Below are 24,643 nucleotides of genomic sequence, written 5' to 3' on the forward strand. Positions count from 1 at the left end.
GAATGAGGAGTTCTATCATATGATATGAATATCGGCTCCAAAGGGCTTCCGTTAACCTTGTCTAATAGGCACTCAAACTTCATCAGCCAGTGGCGGCCATGTTTTTTGAGATGCGCAAATGTGCTTACAGACACTTGTGGCATTTTGGACCAAGACCATGCTCAGCAATTTTCATGTTGATAGGACAAATGGTTGCATAGGTATAGCCATTTTTATTGTTTTTTCCCCTCTTATAGCGCCACCACGTGGTCAAGCTCCACAACTTTTTTTTTCTGTCACCTGAGCTCTTACATAAGTGTTCTGAGTTTGGCTAAGATATCTCATTCTGTTCAGGAGTTATATGCATTTGACTAAAAGTGGCCCCGCCTCTTTCGAACGTTTTGTCGTCCCTTCACGATGGTGAGTCGAAAATTCAACTTTTTTTTTAATAATTATTGATATTCATTCTAGAGATTCTTTCTGCACTGGTTTGGTTCTGGTCGGGCAGGGAAAAAAAAAAAAAAAACTAGGACTAGTTTGCAAAAATAGTTTTTCCAAAATACCCGAAAATTTCACCAGGCTCATGATTGAATCTGAGGATTGCTGATACTTTTCTAAACCCCACTTTTCTCAGTTTCCAAACTTTTGGAGGGCAGTGTACGTATGAGCAGTATTATTTAAGATATTAGCCTAATATTTCACCTACCTGACCAGAAATGATAAGAACAACCACGAATGTTGTCGAGATTCTTGCCCTGGAAATCCTGGTTAGTTTGGCCAACCATAAATGCCTTTGAGACAGTTTTTGCACTCTTCTCCTTGATTTGTTATAACTTCTGGCAGTCTATAATACTCCAAATGTTTTACCTGGTCCAACCGATTAGTACAGCCCAAAACATGACAGTAATGAACCATTTTCAACAGCAATAATCAGTTCTGTTCAGTTCAGTGGTATTGTTTAGGTTTATTGCCACCAATATGGCGATGTACAGTAGTCAACATTTGAAGTGGATCAAAAAAGTTCATCAAAGTTGTCCTAAGAAAAAAACAGGTATTGTTTTGGTTTTAGGACAACTTTGATGAACTTTTTTGATCCACTTCAAATGTTGACTACTACCCAGATAGTGCACGTACGTCTGCAAGATGTCTGTTAAAGATCTCTTGATCTGGAAAGCATCTGCAGATGTCTGTCAGATGTCAGTTTTACATACGTTCTAAATCATCTTAAAGACATCTAATAGATGTCTATTTGACATCTGATAGGAAACGTCCAATAGACGTCTCTGAGATGTACATGTGCTATCAGGGTATAGATCTCCACAAGAGAGAAAAGATAAGAAAAACGCATCAATTGTATTTTTAAATGTTTTTATTATATACTATCTTGTCCATAATTAATTTGGCAAGCAACATTTTCACTTTAACATGAAATGCATCTTGGAATCGTTGAGGCCGCAAAGTCGTTGATACTGTACAGACTCCCACAGAGGTGCAGATATTGTCAAATAGTGACGATATTCTGTGACATCTAAGTGTTAATACGATAACCATCGATGTTTTAGTAATAACAGCACTAAAAGCAGCTGTGGAGTTTAAGTTTTGCTCGGTCGAGAATGAAAGCCGGCGTCACAACTGTGTCAGTGTTTATGACGGTACTCATAAAAGTCTATTTAAAATCATGCAGTAGAAATCTACCAATCGAACAACCACCGAATGAAAGATATAAAAGTAAGAAAACCAGAGCTGGGAAGTCTCAAGAATGTTCATTCATGCATAAAGGCAGTGAGACTTTGGCAGTGTTGTGCTGCCCTCTGTAGTCACTACCAGGAATTGGCTACTAAGAGGGAGAGGAAAGACTGGAAGCGTTTTTACTGCACTTGTGAATGAATACAATTGATTCCTGCCTTCTCGTTCCGTTTTCTTTTGAAATCATCATGCATGAAGAGCCAGAGGCTTAATCATCATTCCAACACTTAAAACTCTGAGTCATTCTCAATCAATTTCATGCAGCCCTTGATTATCTTGTCAGCGAAGACAAAAACAAAATGGGAGGAATTGTGAGGCCAACATGGGATATGGTTAATAGCACACATCCTCTACGGCACATTGTATGTTAATAATATATGTGACCCTGGACCACAAAACCAGTCTTAAGTCGCTGGGGTATATTTGTAGCAATAGCCAAAAATACATTGTATGGGTCAAAATTATTGATTTTTCTTTTATGGCAAAAATCATTAGGAAATTAAGTAAAGCTCATGTTCCATGAAGATATTTTGTAAAATTCCTGCTGTAAATGTATGAAAACTTAATTTTTGATTAGTCATATACATTGTTAAGAATATTATTTGAAGAACTTTAAAGGCAATTTTCTCAATATTTTGATTTTTTTGCACCCTCAGATTCCTGATTTTTAAATAGTTGTATCTCGGCCAAATATGGTCCTATCCTAACAAACCATACATCAATGGAAAGCTTATTTATTCAGCTATGATGTATAAATCTCAATTTTGAAAAAATGACCCTTATGACTGGTTTTGTGATCCAGCGTCACATATGTATAAATTCGGCTATGAATCTTACACAACAATGCATTTTCTTGACGTCTATGGTATTGACATATATATGACATTCATTTGCTTCGCTGTTATTTTTTTACGAGAATAATTTGAATAGTGATTAAAAATCTGTCCTGTTGAATACCAAGGCAGACTAAATATAGAGTGCTGGTCGTGATGTTTTGTAGATGCAATGACAATTCAAGTGAACTATTACATATCAGTGAGAACATTATTGTTATTGTTAGCTTACCAGTGGTTAGTTCAGGTTCAAATCCCCTGTACGTGACAGGTGCAGTTTTCACATTGGAAGCTTGTCTTGTAAATGTGCGTTAATTAGCTTTGTAATTCTAATCACAGTCCTCAGCTGCCAAACATGAGATGTTATGATTTCTCTATGTATATTAGTGGTGTAACGGTACACAGATATTTCGGTACGTCGGAAATCAAGCAATTTTACACAACGTATAATTATTCTTTTAAATAAACAGTGCTTTACTGAACAAACTAGCCTAAAGTTCTGTCAGGGAAAAAATGTGATGCTCTTTATGATTTAGTTCTAAAATGAGGGAAGAAATTTGAAGTGGTTCCACCTTTTAGAACATTTTTTAGCAAAATGTAACATTATGCATCTTATTTTTCTGGTAAGAGTGGGTACTTCCGGTCTCATCCGCGTCCAGCTATTTTTAGCCTTACAAAATAGCTGGTTTTGCTGTTTGTAATCGCAAATTGTTGAGTCTTACCATATTAATGTATTATCTTTATTATGAACACACCTATGTAGTGCAAACAGCTTTACCGTTTACTACACATTGTTATTTTTCTCGGTATTTCGTATAGCGGCTAATGAACCGGAAGTCTCGCACATAGCCTTACTTCTACGTTGGATATTTTAGCCAGGATGTGCGTCTGCAATCTTTTAGTAATGTCTGTGAAATTTAGCCTCGTTTTGCATTGCAAAATGAAACCCCAGCGTGAATTTCAAACATTTACAGATTATGATATAATCGTAAGATGTAAATTTTACGCTATGAAAACAGACTTTGAATGCTTTAAACAACACATCTGACAGAAGACTTACTTTGAAGGTTTTTCTCTACAAATATGTGCACTGTTACACTCATAATATATATATAGGCTATAACAAAGTTTGAATTTTATTATTTTTCTGTTTCTTAATATGTATTTTTGATCTTTAAATAATGATATAAATGGATATGTTTTCACATATATCATTCTATTTAACAGTTCTTATGTTTTTTTTGTCTCTGGCTCAGTACATAGACTAGTGATTTTTATACACTTTATAATATTTTGTGATGTCCTCTGGTTCAGTAGATACCATGGTGACATTTTTTCGCATTTAAAGCTGAGTTCTCATTATGTGGAAAAAGCAAAAAGGTGTTAGATGCTAAAACATGTATGTACAAGTCATTTCCAGTGTTACAGATTCATGCTTAAACCAATGAATACTTCGTTCATTCGTTAACCCCAAAAGTTGTCACCTAGAGCCTTAAAACAAAACTTTTCCTTTTTTACGTAACGTCTGACTGTGTTTCCCTGATGGTTTAGAATGGCGGTTCTGTCCCAGTCGTACACAAAGGTCAAAACAGCAGCCCTGCGGTTTCACAGAGAGTCGGTGAGGATGACGGAGGAGGCCGTTGGTGATGGACAGAGCGTCAAGCTTTTGGCTTGAGACTTTTTTTGGACCTGAAATTAAAAAAAAGGTAGATTGTTAAGGTGTCTCGGAATACATAAAAGTTCAGATGTTACAGTTACATTTAACTAACCCACCTGTGTTATTCTGCCACCGCTACACCTGCACAATTATCTTTGCTCTCCGTGGTTATAGCTAAATATTCCGCCCTAAGAGAACGGAGGGAGGGAGAGAAAGGCAGAATGGACAGAAAAGGTAATGAAGAAAAGAACAGTGACAAGAACTTGAAAGCTTTTGAGAACAGCACATTGAAGAAAAATATAGATTGTTTTGGGGTTAAGGGAAATATAGTTTTGAAGGAAGGAAAGCAGTGGAAACTAGAGGCGGAAATGTCTTTTTTTTCTATTTTTTTTATTCGTAAAATTGATGTTTTAAGTTTTCACTGCATATTTGTTGGGTTTTTTTATTTGTGGATTATTGTAACGTTTTTATCAGCTGCTTGGATTCTCAATCTGACGGCACCCATTCACTGCAAAGGATCCATTGGTGAGCAAGTGATGTAACGCTAAATTCCTCCAAATCCGTTCCAATAAAGAAACAAAATCTACATCTTGGCCTGAGAGTGAGTAAATTTTCAACTAATTTAAATTTTTGGGTGAACTATTCCTTTAAAAATAAAGGTTCTGAAGAACCTTTTTCCATTATAAAGAATCTTTTGTGGAATTTAAAGGTTCCATGGATGTTAAAGGTTCTTCATGGAACCACTGATGCCAAAAAATAACCTACATTTTTTTTAAAAGTGTCATGCTAATGCACTCCAATAAGTTATCAAAATGAACTTTTACCATATAAACTCTATAGACTCCATAGGGGTTATACAAATATGCCCTTCAGTATGTTTAATCCCAGATTTTCTGTTTTAATAGGACATCCCTAAGGTCTTTAATGAGGCAGCAGGTGTTTGTTATTAAGGAAGAGCAAACTAAAAGGAAGTGTGAGGAAAATGAAAACGTAAAGACATCCGACTCACTCGCTCTCTCTCAGAGCTTCCTCTCCGGCTGCTGCAATCTTCCTGTAACAGTAGACCATCTCCACCACCAGCCACAACTGCAGCCCGATGATGGACACGTACATCATGATCTCGGATAGGATGGACGCCATGCCTCGTGTAGCTGAGGGTGAGTAAGAATTAAAAATTTGTTTGGATCAAACAATGATAGATGTATTTGTACAGGTTTCAGCACTATTAATGCACACTCTCATAATGATCAGTAGTGACATCAGTGCTGATGTGGACCTGACTCAGCCTCTGACAGGAGGTAAAGACACGTCTGATTGAATTCTCACTGTCAGCATATATGACACGACGGCTTTTGTCCTAGTGGACAGACATGTTCTCAGCAGAAGCATTAAACTAGACATGTGGCCCCTCAGATTTCTCAGAAGCTGATTTTTAGTGCAACAACAACAAACTTGTGTATGTTGAAACTTTCATTTGAATTTTAGTTAAACTTTTAGTAATTTATCATTTTTTTTTTATATTTCTATTTGGCTTTAGTTCATATTTAATAGTGACCAAATTATTAGTTTAGTTAGCTAATTTTGTGTCATTTTTAACTTTTCCATTTTATAATTATATTTTATTGTATTTTTGCAAATATTTTATATTTTATAAACTTAGTTTTTGTTTTAGTTAACAATAACATCATTGACTGCTTGACTAATGGGACATTTTTTTTTTAAGCATAGGTAATTCTTTTGACATGTTTTATCTTGCTAAAATTTTGTTAATTAGAGTGGGAACTTTTTTGAATTAGCTATTTTTTTTTTTAATTTTCTGTTTTCATTTTAATTTTAGGTAAAACTATAGTAATTTGTTGTTTTTGTCATTTTTATTCATTTTCTTTTATATTTCTATTTAGCTTTAATTTGTTTATTTCAGTTTTTGTAGTTTTAGTAATTAAAATATATTTTATTTTAGTTAGTTGCCATGGCTAATTTTGTTTAATTTGTAAGTTTGCCATCTAATAATTAGATTTTATTGTATTTTAGCTTTATTTCAGTGATCAAATATTAGTTTAGTTAGATAATTTTGTGTCATTTTTAATGTTTCCATTTTATAATTATATTGTATTTTAGGTTTATTTCAATGATCAAATATTATATTTAATAGACTTAGTTTTTGTTTTAGTTAACAATAACAACATCACTGAATGCTTGACTAATGGGACATGATTTTATACATGAGGTTTATTTTAAAAATTTGTCATTTAATATTTGTTATATTAATATTATATTAATATTTTGTTATTTTTCCTGCACATAAATTTTATGTAAAATTGGTTAAATAGGTAAAAAAAAAATTGTCATTTTTATTAGTTGTCTTTTATATTTCTGTTTAGCTTTATTTTGTTTATTTCAGTTTTTGTAGTTTGTCATTTAAATATTTTATTTTAGTTAGTTGCCATGGCTAATTTTGTTTAATTTTTAAGTTTGCCATCTAATAATTATATTTATTGTGTTTTAGCTTTATTTCAGTGATCAAATATTATATTTAATAAACTTTGTTTTTGTTTTTGTTAACAATAACAACACTGTTGACTACGTGACTAATGAGACATGAGTTTTTTGTTTAATAATTTGTCATTTACTACTTGTTTATCCAAAAAGCTCAGAAAAAAATGTGCAATATTGCTGCATCAATTCATCAATCCACATCCACATTATACATATAACTATATACATTATATATATATATATATATATATATATAAAATCTGGTCAAATAAAATCAGTGCATTAGATTTTTCAGCATCCTTGCTTTCAAACAGATAAGCACTGGTGTGTCAAGGACACCATTGCTGAAAGCCTTGATGCTGCTGCTGCTATGACAACACTTTGTTTTCAGGGCCTTGTAAAGGCAATGACAGTGTCCTTGCTTTGGACATTTTAAAGGCATTTCTATTCAGTGTTCACTCATCTTTCTTTATGGACACACCCTGGTGTTCCGTTCAAGGCTGAATTGGGGATTTTGTCAGGGTGATGATGTTGTCTTTGCATTTGTTTCCTGTCGTGTAAAATATCTTATTCCCACTGTCTGGTTTAATGAACATACCTTTGCCTACTACATTGAGGTTGATAAACTTGGTGGCGTTGGTGCGGTGCTCGTAATTGGTGAAGACCAGGATGCGGTCGAAGAAGCATCGATAGGTGCCGGTGTCGTTGAAGGTGACGTTAAGGATGTAAATCGAACCATCCTGCACGTCCTCGGTTTTTTTACTGCCGTTCCAGGCTAGGCGTTCATCGAAGCGGTCATCCATTATGTACCCTGTCATATCTGCATAACTGTAGATCTAATTGTAAGAACAAAAGTTTTTAAAACACAGTGTTTGATTCAGCCATTATTAAATTCTCAAGCATTTCAGGTCTCTACAAATTTTCTAAAAAGGGACAAAGTGGTTTACTGCAGTCTATGCTGCCCCCTGTCTGCACAATTGGGTTAAAGAGATAGTTCACCCAAAATAAAAATATTCTGTCATCATTTACTCATCTTCATGTTGTTCCAAACCTGTATGAGTTGAACACAAAAGAAGATATTTTGAAGAATGTTGGCAACCAAACAGTATGGAAAAAAAATCCAATGGAAGTCAATGGCTAACCAGCTGTATGGTTACCAACATTCTTTAAAATATCTTCTTTTGTGTTCAACAGAAGAAAGATACTCAAGGAGGTTTGTAACAACATAAGGATGAGTAAATGATAACAGAATTTTTATTTTGGGTGAACTATCCCTGTAACGGTCAGAGAAAAGCTGTAAATGTCATGTAATTTTCAATTTTAGCTTTTCAAAGTCATGTAAATTAGACAAATCTATCAGCCATTTAAAATAGTTTATAGGGTAGATTTTGGTTTTACACTGAATATAATTTATGATCATTTAAATAATTTTCACCCAATAAATGTCTAGTAAATTCCACAAATGTTTACAGAACAACAGAAAGTAACACATTGAATTAAACATGACATTTTGAAGCAGAAAGACTGAAACAGTTATTTATTTATTTTTTTGTACTTGTTATCTTTTATTTGCATTAATCATTGTTTTTATAGTGTAATAAAGTGCAACATTCATAAATGATAACATAGTTTCTTTTGGACACTAATTACATCTATAATTAAATTTTTTAAAATTCTCTATGAAATGATTTTTAAAACGCTGGAGATGTCATGAAAATTAATTTGTTAAAAAGTATGGAAACCCTGAAAATTGCATGACCTCGAATTTGCTTTGCATTACTTATAATATGCCAATAACCTCACATTGTTAATGGAATTATAAATATTTTTACAAATTATATTGGTGTATATTATACTATTATTACTCAAGCTATACTTCCAGTCAAAAGTTTTTGAACAGTAAGATTTTTATGTCACAAAGCCTGCATTTAATGGATGCAAAGTACAGCAAAAACAGTAACGTTTTGAAATATTTTTCTATTTAAAATAACGGTTTTCTATCTGAATATATAATTTTAAAATTTAATTTAGTCCTGTGATTTCAAAGCTGAATTTTTAGCATCATTACTCCAGTCACATGATCCTTCAAAAATCGTTCTAATATTCTGATTTGCTGCTCAAACACATTTATTATTATTATTATTATTATTATTATTATGTTGAAAACAGCAGAGTTTTTTTTCTTTGAAGAATAGAAAGTTCAGAAGAACAGCATTTATCTGAAATAAAAAAAAAATAAAAAATACAAAACTTCAGAATGGTATAGTGTAAAATGTTACAAAAGCTTTTTATTTCAGATAAATGTTTATTGTTGGATCTTTCTATTCATCAAAGAATCCTGAAAAAAATTACTCAACTGTTTTAAGTATTAATAAAAATAATAATACAAAATGTTTCTTTAACAGCAAATCAGCATATTAGAATGATTTCTGAAGACTGAAGTAATGATGCAAAAAATGTAGCTTTGATCACAGGAATAAATTACATTTTAAAATATATTAAAATAGAAAGCAGTTATTTTGAATATTAAAAATATTTCACAATATTACATCTTTTGCTGTATTTTGGAACAAATAACTGCAGGCTTGGTGAGCAGAAGAGACTACTTAAAAAACATTAAAAATCTCTGTTCTAAAAACTTTTGACTGGTAGTGTATGTAATGTCTCTCGTTCTTATTCTTTATTGCATAACAGACATAATTCTAGTACTATTATTTGCTAACCTGTCTCTCACAAATGACTACACTGAAAAAGGCTTGTGTGTAATGCATATTTATTGGTTTATTGGTAGCAGCTAGTTGTTCTAATGGCAAAGGATGTAAAGTGTCTGCTGATTCTTCTCAGGGCTGTTCCTTGCTGGAAATGGTGTGCATTAATTCACTTCGGACCACAAAGACTCATAAAAATGCATGATCTTGGCTTTGCATTAAAAATGCAGCTGTTTCAGATCTGCTTTGAGATTTTAATGTTTTATTTTACCATGCAAATAATTAAGCTGCACTGATTATTTTGTGCATTTCACAAAGGCGCGCAGCTGTAATAGAACTCTGGTACACAAAAAAGAGTTTGAAAAAGCAGCTGCACGTTAATATTTGGTCTCAAACTCACATGTGAAAATTCACTCTCGCCTTTGGCCATGAACCACCAGTCCACTGTGGCGGAGGCTGGTACTTCCCCTCTCATCTTGCAAGAGATGCAGCTCATTTTGAAGCCGTGACCCGTCACTGCCTCCGTGTCGGAGTCCACTTCCACACACGCCCCATTGCAGAGCCAAGCTACAGAAAGAACAAAAGAGTCAGTGACAGAAACACCGACACATCTGCTTGACTTCATTAAACACTCTATTAAGTCAATGCCCAGTTGTTTTGTTTTGAACTGACAGGCATTCTACATCTAAATCTTCTCTTTTTATTTGTTATTTGCATGCGTTTCCATTTTTTGGAATTATGCATGCTGGCTTTTTTAGTTCAAGGCAGAGCGTTTTCTTGCAAGCTTTATTTCCACTCATGAAAACTGATTGTGCATTAAAATAGTCCGAATTAACTGTGTCCTCAGAGCACAGTTATATGCTTTGTTTTGTTTTGTCCGAACAGAAAGCTTTGAGGGGAAATAAATAATCATCGGTGAGCCGTGATCCTTTTTTCGAGTCATTAATCTACTTTCATATATAGATGCAAGTCTCTATATATGCCAGGAAAGTCGCAAACGCTAGCAAAAAAATAACACACCTGATATTCCAAGTATCTTTTCTCTCACACTTCACCCTGCTGTTTCCACAGAGACATCTGCATCGCTCTCAACCCATGATCTTTTTGCAATTCTGACCTCTGGAGAAGTATTTGTATATGTGCAATGAAATGAGGGACAGGAAACATTGCACACACATCAATCACAGCTACAGATTTACATTAACTAGAGTAGTCCTGCTGGAGTTTCTGCTATTTCAAGTTATTTTATGGGCATCTCTTTACTGTAATACTCAGGAAAACAACATTTGTAATTTGCTTTTGATGGCTGAGAGGAAAGGAAAGAAAGAATAACAATTGGTGTCACATCAACTGGAAGACAAGAGAGGAAGAAAACAAGAGAGAGAGAAAGAGGGAGACAGAGAGTTAAACGTTTTCAGTGTTACATCCATCACAACACTGATCATCATTGACAGTTTATTGATTTATTGGCTTCTGATTGGCTGCGGAGAGGAAGAAGGAGGATAGATTGGGGAGGAAAGACAATTATCATCATAGAAATACTACAGTTTCAGAGGAAAGGGGAGGAAGGGTATAAACATCATGCTGACACACTCCTAAAACAAGCTAAGCAATAAATGACTGAAATCTAAATTTGATACATTTTTTTAAAAATAAAAGGTTTTTAAAATGTTTTAAAGGAACAGTTCACCCAAAATTGAAAATTCTGTCGTTAATTACTCACCCTCATGTCTTTCCAAACCTGTAAGACCTTCATTCATCTCTGGAACACAAATTAGGATATTTTTTATGAAATCCAAAAGCTTTCTGAGCCTGCATAGACAAAAACGCAACTACCACGTTCAAGGCCCAGGAAGGACATTGTTAAAATAGTCCATGTGACATCAGACATACATTTTTTGAATTTGTGTGCAAAGAAAACAAAATTAACAACTTTATTCAACAATTTCCCTGACACGGAAGAGAAGAAATTTTTGAATAAAGCCGTTATTTTTGGGGTTTGTTTGTCACATGGATTATTTTAATAATGTCCTTACTACCTTTCTGGGCCTTGAAGGTGTCAGTTGCGTTGATGTCTATGCAGGGTCAGAAAGCTCTTGGATTTAATCAAAAATATCCTAATTTGTGTTCTGAAGATGAACAAAGGATTTACAGGGTTTTTTTTGGATGCACTATCCCTTTAAAACTATTTATTCTTGGTTATGCAACTGTTAGAGAAAATGGTAAGGAAACGTATCTTTTTGCAAACATTATGAGGACATAAGTTTTAAATGTTCTCTGTGCGTTTTGAAAGAAGTAGTAACATTAAAAGTTAAATTAATCCATCTAAAATGCTTCAGAAAAACCATTAAACGTATAAATAACTTTTTTGTGCTAATGTTTTGGGAGTGTTATTAAAGACTGGATAATCAGGTACTACTAATGTTACTAGAGGAACGTTGTTTTACGAATTTTGCTGGAACAGTAGCCAAAGTTCTTTGGCTAATGCTTCTTTTGATGTACATCCCAGTTTAGTAGATTATTGAACTTTGCATGTTGTATTGGATTTTGAGATGTTGCCGTTGCCGTTGCAATGTGAGCGTGAACTTGTAGTCGATTGCAAGGGATAGTTCACCCAAAAATTATGTCATTAATTACTCACCCTCATGTCGTTCCAAACCTGTAAGACCTTTGTTCATCTTCAGAACACAAATGAAGATATTTTTGATGAAATCCGAGAACTTTCTGACCCTACATAGACAGAAACGCATCTGACATTTTCTTTGCGCACAAAAAGTATTCTTATAGCTTCATAAAATTATGGTTGAACCACTGATGTCACATGGACTATTTTAATGATGTCCTTACTACCTTTCTGGGCCTTGAACATGTCAGTTGCGTTGCTGTCTATGCAGGGTCAGAAAGCTGGTCAAAGATGAACGAAGGTCTTACAGGTTTGGAACGACATGAGGATGAGTAATTAATGACAGAATTGTCATTTTTGGGTGAACTATGCCTTTAAAGGAGAAGTCCACTTCCAGAACAACTGATATGGTGCCACGATTTTGAACTTCCAAAATGCAGTTTAAATGCAGCTTTAAATGATCCCAAATGTGGTTGTAAATGATCCCAGCTGAGAAAGAACGGTCTTATCTAGCATAACAATCTGTTATTTTAATAAAAATTATACTATTTATATACTTTTTAATGCCAAACGCTCGTCTTGCCTTACTCTGCTTGGACTGTTTTTGTTCCGGTTCATGACAGTTAGAGTATGTCGAAAAACTCCCATTTCATGTTCTCCCTCAACTTTGAAATCGTCCTATATCGCTATTTACCTTTTTTGTTAAGGGTGTTTGATCTTCTTTGCATGTTCACGTTGCAAAGACTGGGTCAGAACTTCTGCAGCGATGTAGGATGATTTTGAAATGATTTTTGAAGTTGAGGGAGAAAATACGATTGGAGTTTTTCGACATACCCTAACTGCCTTGAGTCAGAATACAAAGAGTTCATGGAGAGAAAGGCAAGACGAGCGTTTGAGATTAAAAAGTATTTAAATTGTATTTTTTTTAAATGGTAAAAAAAAAAAGATCATTTAGCTAAATAAGACCCTTCTTCCTCAGCTGGGATCGTTTACAACTGGATTTGGGATCGTTCAAAGCCGCATTTAAACTGCATTTTGGAAGTTCAAAATTGGGGCACCATATCAGTCCATTATATGAAGAAAAATGCAGAAATGTTTTCCTCAAAAAACCTAATTTCTTTACGACTGAAGAAAGAAAGACATGAACATCTTGGATGACAAGGGGGTGAGTACATTATATGTGAATCTTTGTTTTCTCCTTTAAGCAGACTAAATGATTGGAGAAGTCCAACATGTGTTACAAAAAGGTCAATAACATGGATTTACAAACCAGATAAAGGCTGAATTTAGATTTCATGCTGACTTTAGATGACAGCAAAGAAGATCTGGGGATTTTTAGGAATAGAAATAAGCAGATCAAAGGACACTATAAAGTGTGGGATGGAAGGAGACATTGCCCTTTAAAAGCAAAGGAGGGGCAGTATATGCGCAATAAGCTGACCTCAGACCTGTCAAATATTCCCATCTAAGCTTCTGTCAGTGTCACTGCGTTGGCAGGGTCATTGCATAACCCCTTTTTACAGAGATTGCATTATGCAACCAATTCCAGATTAGACTGCACAATGGCTGCTTAATCCTAGGACTGAATTAATGCATTAAAGAGTCAAATTAGGCGCTTTTAACAACTGCTTCAGGACGGAAATGGAGAGACCCACATTTTCGCAAATTGCATTCAAGCAAACATTTGATCAGTTCATGCATTTCCTGGAAATTGAACCCATGACCTTAGTGTTGATTGCTCTACTGTGCTGCAATGAAACATACAAAGATACAGAAGAAAAACCCTTTTGAGAGCCAATTCAGGCTTGAAAACAAGCCCCCGAGGACAACGTTTCCATGCCAGCCAGCAATCTCAAACTATATACCAGTGATATATACAGCTTGGCCTCCCGGGAAATGGCAAAGGTCTCTGACAAACATTGAGCTCCAGGCTGGAGACTTTCCATAGAAACAAGGGCTCTTTGATACGTCGCCCAATATGTGATATCATGTTAGTCACTTATGTCTAACAATCGTCCTATTGAATCCACATGTTCTAATCTCCATCCACTCCAGTCTTTAATCTAATCTCTAAAATGAATCCACAATGAGCGATTCTGTTGGTGACCCACTGGTCGAGGGTAAATCGCAAACGGCAGTAATATTTCCCCAGGCAAGCAGATGCTTTTTTAGCTCTAAGATGCTTTTTTCTCTATTGCTCTTTTCCTCATGCAGTTGCTATTTCCTCAGCTTCTCAGTGTAACTGATGCAAGCTTTAAATATTAAACCAGTACAAGACGTCCTTCATACATTATGTCCTTGCGTGCCCTTGCCGAGATTTAGCATTCACATTTTCTGCGCCTTCCCCCACTGTCTCATCTGTTTTCCAACACGTACACGCGTGCATCCAGACACACCTTTTCTCACACACACATCCGTTTTTCACAGTGCCAGACTCGTGCGTGCATAAAACCTACGTCACTGCTTTCTGAGCGAGCATGACAGCGCTGGATTCTGCTGAAAATCTGCTTAGAATATAAAGACCTTGCTCCTCATTGGTTTGCCTGTTTCTAGGCCTGTTTTTTTTTTTTTTTTTTTACCTCTGTTAAATGATTAATAGCCATCTTCCTTCTCCCCCCAGCCTTTATTGGCTGGTCGAAATAGGTCTAATCAGCAAAACATCCATCCTCTCTGCTAATGCTCAGCGGTGCATACGTGCTAACATACGTGTTAACCATATATATATATAACCATATATACATATACATATACATATACATACATATATATATATATATATATATATATATATATATATATATATATATAATTATATGGTTTTGCCTTAGAAGCACTATTTATCACTGTTGCTCATATTAAAATAAAAATGCTTATAATAATTATAATCTAGTAAGTAATACATTTTCATTATATTAGTACATAAAAAAATGTAGCATGGTTATATAATATAGTAGTATATACTGTTATATAGTATATAATAGTTGTTGTGGTTTTTTTTTATATATATTTTTTTTTTCATTTATTTTCTAAATTTAACTGTTTACATATATATGAAGAGTTCATTTGCAAAAACAGATAACTCAGTTTTTAACCATTTTCAAAAATCATGTTTTTTCATTGTGCTTTTCAGTTAATCTCAATCAAACTGCAGTCGGGTTATGAATAAAAAAAAATACAAATAAAAATAAAAAACAGCTAACTAATACAATAAAAACATAACATAAAACCAAAAACATGATTTTTGAAAATAATAAAAAAAACAGTTATTTTTTTCAGTTAAGTTTTTCAAATTCCAACTCATATATATATTTTCAAGATATTTCTAAACAATAAATTCAATAAAACAATAATATATTACCTGTATTAAAATATAAATGCTGGTAATTATTTTCATAAATAATACATTTTCATTAAATATATTATTTTTACTTTAAATATTTTTATTTATTTTCTGAAGGGTTATATATATATATATATATGTATATATATATATGTATATCTGTGTATGTGTGTATGTGTATGTGTGTGTGTGTGTGTGTGTGTGTGTGTGTGTGCGCATGCTTCTTTATTTTAAATGCCACTTTGTCCATCCAGAATAAAAATATAATTCAAATGTGTAAAACATATATATATATATATATATATATATATATATATATATATATATATATATATATATATATATAATTTATAAACATATAATAATTTAAAAATTATAAAAAAACGATATATTTATAAATAATAATTATTATAAAATAATTATTTTTTAATTAAATAATTATTATAAAAATAATCATTTTAAATTGTACATGTCAATTTATAAAGGGGTCATCGGATTTAAGTTCACTTTTACATGTTGTTTGAACATTAATGTGTGTTGGCAGTGTATGTACAAATCTACCCTATAATGATAAAAATCCATGCAGTGGTTTTTAATTAATCTGTAAAAATAATATTCCCTTTTTCAAATCGAGCCATTCTCAGATGCCTGTCGGTGTGCCATCACACTGGCAGAGGCCGCTCCCACGATAGTTGATTGACATGAGCGTTTTACCTCAAATCAGCTGCAACAGTCCGCCCTCTTTGTTTCGATGCCGTAGCAGGGATGTAAGTTAGACAAGAATATTGAGGTGTCGTGTTGCTGGATGTAATAATGAACATAGTGGTCGTCATTTACTCCCGACATCTGAGCCACTGAAGATGCAGTAGATTACGTTTGTTTGTGAAGGGAATGCACCTCCCGATCTACATATATATCCGTCTATGTTTGCGCGAATCATTCATGATCCAGCTTCACTTACAGCAGAAGTGAGTATAAGTGTTTTTTTTATGAATCTTTGCCTTTCCTAACAATGTGCTAGTTTGCATGTTTAGCGGCTAAAGTAAACAGGCTCGTCACTCCACAGAGAGAAGAGAGGGGCGGGGCGAGCAGAGATCATTTGCATTTAAAGCAGCCTCGACCAGAATGAGATGCTTTTTGCAGAGCTTATTTTGATAAGGTAAAAAGGGTGTTGTTTTACACAACCATTGAGAATTTTTAACCAAAGTATATTAGAGACTTTTCATTAAGACCCTGAAGAATCATATCAACTTGTGGAAAATGGGCATCCGATGACCCCTTTAAGTATCATGACATTTACATGTACAGTATGAAAATTAATGTTCATTTTGATATTTACTAATTATCAGTGTTTCATTTATCAGTGTTAATTACATGATGTTAGCGTTAGATGATGAAGTTTTCTAAATGTAGGCAAACCTGCTTTTTAACAATTCAACATCCAACATAGGCAGATACCATAAATTAAAAAAAAAAAAATCTGTAATATGGTCAGATATGGTATTAATATTATGCATCCTATTTAGAAATAATCTATTGAAAAAAAAAATCTGCTTGGTTCTTTAATTGAAATGTTGTGCTTTTTCTTTACAATTTGTAATGCATTTCAATGAGACGTCCATCATTTTCTAGGACTATAACTCTGTATGCTCTATGTATGTATTTCAATCGAAACAATTTTCTGCCAATGTTTCATATCTGCATCCACCTCCCACTGCTTCACTCCACGATTCCTCCAGAACTACTGAACTCTCACTGCCAGCTAATCATCAGCGTCCAATGTACATGCACACAGCTAACAAACATCCACAACGTCGTCCATCACCAATCCAGACAGTCTAAACTTACACAAATGGCGCTTCTGGAGTAGTATTTATAATACAGCTGTTAAACAGTCGGTGAAACTGTTATCACAGTAGGTGTCTGCTTGCCGTAGACGTGCACAGTGTGAGCATGTGATAATGTCAGATCCTGATTTCTATTAGTCTTCATTTAACCCATCCGGATGCTGTAACACAGTACAACACAAAATAATGGAATCCACAGCAACATAAGATATCCACTGTGAGACTGCACTTGTCTTTGTCAATAGCAATGCTCCATAGTACTTTTGTTTGACAAATTGCTCTAAGTCCGTAAATGGACATCATCTTTGTGAGATTGCTAAAGTGCTTGGGCACTTTACCAACTCTAATAATGTAAGTGATACACTGTTACTCAAACGTTCAGAGTTAATGTTTTTGCAAGAAGTCTTTTATGCACATCAAGGCTGCATTTATTTGATCAAATACATTAAAAACACTAATACTGTAAAATATTATTATATATTAATATTTAAAACACCTATTTTCTATTTTAAAGGTGACATGCACGTTTCCACCCATGGTGCCATCATTGTGTTTATCAGTTCTAACGCCATGGCAAAAGTTAGAGCAAAGCATGTTAACTGTTCTGTCGTTGGCTGCGCAGACAAGTACAGAACATTATTTAGAATCCCAGCCTCAGAGGAGATAAAAAAACAGTAGATTTATTGATTTATTTACTGTATATTACGCTGCTACCACACAGATCTAATATAAACATGCAATTTCTTTCCCAGCTGTTTACCTTTACAGACACAACCAACTGTTTGTATCTCGTGTGTTTTTAACATAAACTTGTGTGTATTTGACAGTTTAAGCGCAATAAGACTTGATAGAGAACTGATATGGTTTAAAACGCATGATTTCAGCATGATAGACATGATAATGCAGATTAGCAAAGTATCTGACCTACGTGCTGTAAAGGTACAGCCCTATTCTGGAAAAGGGGGTGGGGAGCAGCAGCTCATTTGCATTTAAAGAGACATGCACGAAAACATTGTGTTTCTGGTTCCACTGCATTTTCAAAATTATATAATAATTGATCTGTGGGGTATTTTGAGCTGAAACATCACAGACATATTCTGGGGACACCTGAAACTTATATTATGTATTGTAAAAAAAGGCATAATTGGTCTCCTTTAAATATAATTTTTGAATTTATTCCTGTGGTGGCAAAGCTGAATTTTCAGCAGGCATTACTCCAGTTTCAACTCTGCAAGAACGATTTCTTAGTATTATCAGTGTTGAATACAGTTGTGCTGTTTAATATTTTTTGTAAAAACTATGATACATGTTTTATTTGAGGATTATTTAATGAATAGAAAGATCAAAAGAACAGCATTTATTTGAAATAGAAATTTTGTAGCATTTATGTAAATTCATAAACAATAAATGACGTGTATTAAAATGATATACTGTTTTGTAAAAGTAAAAAATATAATTATTAAATTGCTGTTATTTAAAAGTCACTTTAATGCATACTTGCTGAGTAAAAATACTAATTTCTTTCTAAAAAAAATATGACAAAGAGATGTAGCCATGCTACAAGTCTTTTGAAGCCATTGGATTGTAAGGAACAGACTGAAATGATGTTATACTTATTAGTATTCCTCTCTGTCTGAGCTTTATAATTTCAATCTCCATTCTGCATATTCACCTAATGCATAAAATCTTACATTTTAGTTTATCCACCTTATTTTTCAATGCAGAAGTAAGCTGTTTTCTGGTAATGTGTGAGACTTCCAGTTTAAAAGATGCCGTAGGGAAATAACGAGAAGAATAACAAAGTGCAGTAAACAGAAAAACTGTTTGCACTACAAACCATTGTGATCATAATTAAGATAATACATTAAAATAATATGGTAAGACACAACAGCTTGCAATATCAAGCATCAAAACGAGCTGTTTTGCACAGCTAAAAATAGCTGGACACGGATGAGACTGAAAGCCAGACACATTACATTTACAAATGGCCACGCCCACTCTTACAGGAAAAATAACGTGAATAGAACTGCTGACTGTTCCTTTAAGGCTCAGGCAATGACAAGCAGAAGGTCATGATACGGTAGAACCGTAGTGCCCTTGAAAGGCATTTAACCTCAGGATGCCCCAGGGAGAATGATGCTGTAATACATGTTTGATGCTATTATACGGTGACATGACATTGTCATTCAATTCCAAAAACAATTTACACCAGCCCTAATCATGTGGCAATTTAGTTCAGATATGAGATCAGATAGATGAGACTGTATATATAATACAAGCAGATCACAGGCAACCACAGGGGACTGTCTCTCACGCTTTCATTCTCACACATGGTTTCTTTTTCTGTCCATCTGCCCATGCTCACTCCTCTCTTTCATCTCCTCTAAATAAAAACAGTTTCTTAAAGCCCCTTAAAGAGTCCTGAGAGATGACTTACTGTACCAAAAAGGTGTTACACAAGTACAGTTGTATAACAGTTCTCCTTTTGAGCTTTCACTTCTAATTTTAACCTTCTGCTCCAACAGTTTTACTCCTTCCTTAGGGCATGATACATAACATCAAGTATTAAGGAAATATTACATTATTACAATGCAAGTATGAATATAAATTTAGCTTAATCATCTTTGTAAGTTGCTCTGGATAAAATAGTCTGCTTAATGTTTTACATAATAATCTAAATGAATAAATGAATGCAATAAAGATGAAACTGATGTGGAATTTTTCACTTACAAGGTGTGTATCATTTGATTGCAAAACTAAAATATAACATAGGAAAACAGGTGGAACATTTAAGCAGCTGATAGCTGGTTAACCCGCCACTAGTAAAGGAAATACAGATATCCTCATAATGGGCGTCCCGACACAACATGAGGAGAGATACAAATCCCCACTGCGTAAACTAGGACATCTAACGCTGAGGCATAACTGACAACACCTGTTCCCCGGAGAGTGATTTATTTCCATCACTGGCCTTCTTACAGTCACAGATGAAAGATATTCAGGTTATGTGCGAGCGCTGACAGCCACATATTTTGGACACCCACTACAAATCCAACACAAAACAAAGCATTCACAAGCAACTAGAAGATAATAACAGCTTGTGACAGAAGCAACCAAGCTTTGGGGAAGAGCTATATTGCTGTCTGGACCACCCCGACTGCACACGGCTCCATTTTACTGCCAACGCATGTCTAGAAACGGTGACAGCTGGTTTGGGGTTTTACTCAGCAGTCTGGGAACCCCAAAACCTGCAAACATACCCACTGTGATCTAAGACTAAATAAACAAATGCAAGGACATACCACTACTTAACAGGTGCTAAATTGCTCTGACCGGTTTACCAAGCCAAAATGTCTAAATGTGTACATTTAAATAAAAATTAAGCAATGTCACTTTAGTTGCATGTTTTTAAAAATAAAATACCTAACAATCTCAAATGGCTCTGGCAAGAATACATGTGCTTGTAGTAATAATAATAATAATAATAATAATAATAATAATAAATAACTGATTGATTTAATTGATTGATAATATACCATAAATATGTTTAGACATTTGTATATAAATAATTAAATATATACTGTATATATAAATAATGCATTTACAATTTACAATTTATAAATATATCTTTCTGAAAAAATATATATATAAAAGTACTACTAATAAAATATATGTGTATTTATATGCATGCATATATGTATCTAAAAATTGATTTGCAATTGATTGTTTATTGGTTGTTTATCTATCTATGCAATATATATTAATATATATACACATTATATGTAAAAGTAAATATAAAATTATAAATATAACATTTTGAATATATTAAATACATGAAAACATAAAAAAGTGTGTATAAATACGTATAAATATAACATTTAAATCAAAATAAAAATGTTAAGAAATTAATGTCACTTTAGTTGCATTTTTTAAATAAAATATGTAATATGTATAGACACTTATGTATAAATAATTGAATACTGTATATACATATATAACAGTAAATATAAAATAATAAATATAACATTTTGAATATATTAAATACATAAAAATGTTTCTATAAATAAATATAACATATATATAATTCTTAAATGTATACTGTTCCTTGTTCATCTATCTCTATCTATCCAAAACACAACACATAACAGCAACAGATACAATTTATCTTGAGAGTTGATTTCTGCTATTCAGGTGCCTGCAGCTTTGTCATGGCCTGATTGACACAGACAAAGGTTGCTTGAAATGTGTCTCAAATGTTCCATGGTGCGCTTAAGTCACTCACCGTGTGTCAAACCCAACAGAACAGGGACCCACAGAAGCCGCAGTGCAGACATCTTCACAGATGCTAGGCGTTGCTTTCAGAGTCGTGTCTCTGTCTTTCACACACACAAACACACGCACACAAAAACACAGGCTCAAACTGAAGAGCAGGAGTTCTCTGCAAGTAGTCCAAGAGCTCTGCGAAGTAAATACGTCCTCTGGATCTCAGAACAGATGAGTGTAGAAAACAGGGAGATGATGGTGGGCTTCACTTTTACTTCAGACCCCGATGATGATTCCTCCTGTCCTTCTAGTCTGGTACGAGATAAGTGTTGTGATGAGGAGCAAGGGAATCCAGTGAGCAAGTATGAGAGATGTGACGCCCTCTGTGCAAGCGATCGCTTTAAGTCCAGGCACAGAGTATTCAGTTACTCCATGAAAGAAAAAAGAGCTGAGATGGCAGACTCAAGTTTCAGTCAGTGACTGCTCTTCTTGACCTATTTATATGTTAGCTTTTAGAAATACTTTTCTTAATAATGAATATTAATATACTTTTTAGTGATAAAATACACTAATCTGATTTCTAAAATATATATAGTGATATGTTCGCTAAACAGCGAAGTTTTGTTGACAGTGGAAGACTTTGAGCTGAGGTTTGTGATTATTTTAGAATGAGAAATTTATGCATGTAATGGAAGACAAGTACAACTAAGGATTTTGTTATACTTTTACATTAAACATCCGCTGGCTGATTTAACCTGAGAAAAAATAACAATTTTAAGTGATGCAATGATTTCCACAGTGAGAATTGAAAATAAATCTTCTTAGTGATTATGTCTTTGGCTTCATGCAAACATACATTCAGACATTCCCTTTTACTCCAAATGATATTTATTGCTTATGTATTTTAAGTTATTGCCTATGTTAATGTGTGAACGTTAAGATATATTTCCCAGAATCCGTGAATCCTTATGAAGAGGTGAAATGGTTGCTTTAAAAATGTTTACATTGCGTTGTACATAAAATAACAACTGTAGCGGTCTACCAATGCATTTAACTTCAATACTGGATGTAATGTTAGTGCCTTTGTCTTATTTAAATAAATGCATATGAAGTTGCTAACACATGCAGTAAATGTTTACTATAACCGGATGTAGTTATGGCTCATGCCATCTGTTATTTTGCTAAAGCGTCTGTAATTTCCAACTGTCAAACATCAAAGCATATGTCTAACAGGGAATAATAATCACCAAAATATGCTAATAATAACTCATTCATGCGTCTGCGTTACATGTGAATACATTCCCTATATTTTTAAACAATATTTAGTTGCTTTTTCCTATTAACGACTGATGCACATACCAACAACGTCGACGGTATTTCCCCTGTCAACAATAATAAACGTTACCTCAGGATGCCTGATTTGTATTTTTAATATTTCTCAGCCTACCGTTACCGATAACCACACGTATTTAGTCAATAAAACGTTTCTTCCCCACGTTTGTCTTCATTCAGTTTGTTACAATCCCAAAAAACGCCTTCTCAGTGGATGAAGTCGATTTGCGCGCGCCGTTAAATCATTCCCTCGGTCATGCGGGGTGTTTATTTGTGGGTCACGGAAAGCCAGATTGTGCTGCTGTTCCTTCATAAATGTTCGGTATAAATTAGAATATGCACAAAAGAATCCGTTTGGCCCGGAGCACCACGCGTTAAGCCATAACGTGGTGCGTTCATGAGCGATATCTCACGCTGTAGGGAAGGATGCTGCTTTTGGGATAGGCGAGGAGGGACTGGGAGGGAGCAGGGATGGGGGAGGGATATGGAGACTGATGCATTGCAGTAGTGGGATGGATGGAAAGCAAGATGTCTGGGGGTTAAAATTTCAAGTCGTTATGGCAACGTAAATAGATGGTTTGTCAACCTATACGTTCATTCAGGGTGTTTCGGATGCGCGAGATCGTATAGGGCTGAAAAGTGACGCGTGATGCAACGCGTCTTTTCTCAAATATTCGGTAGAGTACATGAAGGTCGGATTATTCGAGAACAGATTATTCCAGAGTCTCGAAAGTGGGAGCAATGTCATGACATTAATATTAATCAGCATTATCCTGAATCTCTTTCTCTCACACACACACACACACATACACACACACACACATACCCATTTGACATTGTCATGAATGTATAAATATGTTTTTTATAAATATATAAACATGTTATATGCCTTTGAACTTAATATGAGAAAAGTGTGAAGTGACTATATTTAACACTGGCCTGTCGAGCTTTAAAAATTAGTGATCCATAAATTGAAGGTGAATGCATAGCGCTAAATTGCACGTTAAGAGTAATTTGAGGGTTTTATGGTGTCCCTTGTTTAAAGTGTGAGACCTTTTTAAAGCCATATTACTAACCAGTGTTGGGGAGTAACTAATTAATTACAAAATAAATGTAATTGTAATTAGTTACAGTTACTCAGAAAAATGTGTAATTAAATTAGTTACTTTTAAAAATGATTTTTTTCACACACACCACCACATACAAATTTTATTGACTTTCATAAATTGCATTTTTTGAAAGTCTGACAGTAAGTGTTGAGTGCTACTGTAAGGTTAACTCTGCCTGGTTTAAATGTTTCAAAATGATTAACAGCTGAAAATATTAGAAAAGCAATCAATAATAAGTTACATTTTTTAAATAAAGTAATTGAAAAGTTACACTACTTATTACATTTTAAATAGAGTACTTGTAATCTGTATCCTATTACATTTCCAAAGTAACCTTCCCAACACTGTTACTAACTTAGTGTAAGACTAATTCAACAATAGATTCATCAATACAGTCAGTGAAGCTGTGAACTCGAGAACCAGATTGGTGCAATTTGAGAACAAATCATTTCAACCAGTTTTGTAAATTAGATCCGATTAATGAAAAGATTTGATATGACAATGAATAGTTCATTCATGAAAAGTGTTGGGGGTAATCAGAGCTGGGTAGTAACTGATTAGACGTAATCTGGCTAACGTAATCAGATTCCAAAAATTAAGTACTTGTAATTAGAGTAAGTTACATTTTAAAATACTCATAATCAGATTACATGATTACATATTATTTACGCAATAGCAATAAATTATTCATCACCTTGATGTAATATAAT

At 34.0% G+C, this 24,643-nt stretch overlaps 1 protein-coding gene across 4 annotated transcripts; it reads right to left on the reverse strand.

Annotated features, from left to right (window-relative positions):
* Positions 1 to 1,330: 1,330 nt before the first annotated feature.
* On the reverse strand, positions 1,331 to 23,267 carry scn1ba (sodium channel, voltage-gated, type I, beta a). 4 transcript variants are annotated; one of them, XM_051131467.1, is made up of 7 exons: positions 21,512 to 23,267; positions 10,440 to 10,538; positions 9,820 to 9,986; positions 7,310 to 7,547; positions 5,225 to 5,366; positions 4,332 to 4,403; positions 1,331 to 4,247 (listed from the first exon to the last, which is right to left on the reverse strand). In XM_051131467.1, exons 3-6 carry the CDS (start codon positions 9,913 to 9,915, stop codon positions 4,337 to 4,339), a joined length of 543 nt encoding a protein of 180 aa, XP_050987424.1. In that variant the 5' UTR covers positions 9,916 to 9,986; positions 10,440 to 10,538; positions 21,512 to 23,267; the 3' UTR covers positions 1,331 to 4,247; positions 4,332 to 4,336. The 4 variants fall into 4 exon arrangements, with proteins under 4 accessions (XP_050987424.1, XP_050987422.1, XP_050987423.1 ...); XM_051131465.1 differs by lacking the exon at positions 10,440 to 10,538; XM_051131466.1 differs by lacking the exons at positions 4,332 to 4,403; positions 10,440 to 10,538.
* Between the last annotated feature and the right edge of the window lie 1,376 nt (positions 23,268 to 24,643).

Source organism: Labeo rohita, chromosome 16 (assembly GCF_022985175.1).
Source record: "Labeo rohita strain BAU-BD-2019 chromosome 16, IGBB_LRoh.1.0, whole genome shotgun sequence".
NCBI classification, from domain to species: Eukaryota; Metazoa; Chordata; class Actinopteri; order Cypriniformes; family Cyprinidae; genus Labeo; species Labeo rohita.

Coding starts and splice junctions, on each gene's coding strand:
- scn1ba (XM_051131464.1), bottom strand. CDS start 10,044: ATGAAGTCAAGCAGATGTGTCGGTGTTTCTGTCACTGACTCTTTTGTT. Junction 7,548..9,819: donor GCGAGAGTGAATTTTCACAT/GTGAGTTTGAGA, acceptor TCTTACAATTAG/ATCTACAGTTATGCAGATAT. Junction 4,404..5,224: donor GAAGCTCTGAGAGAGAGCGA/GTGAGTCGGATG, acceptor CCGTTCTCTTAG/GGCGGAATATTTAGCTATAA.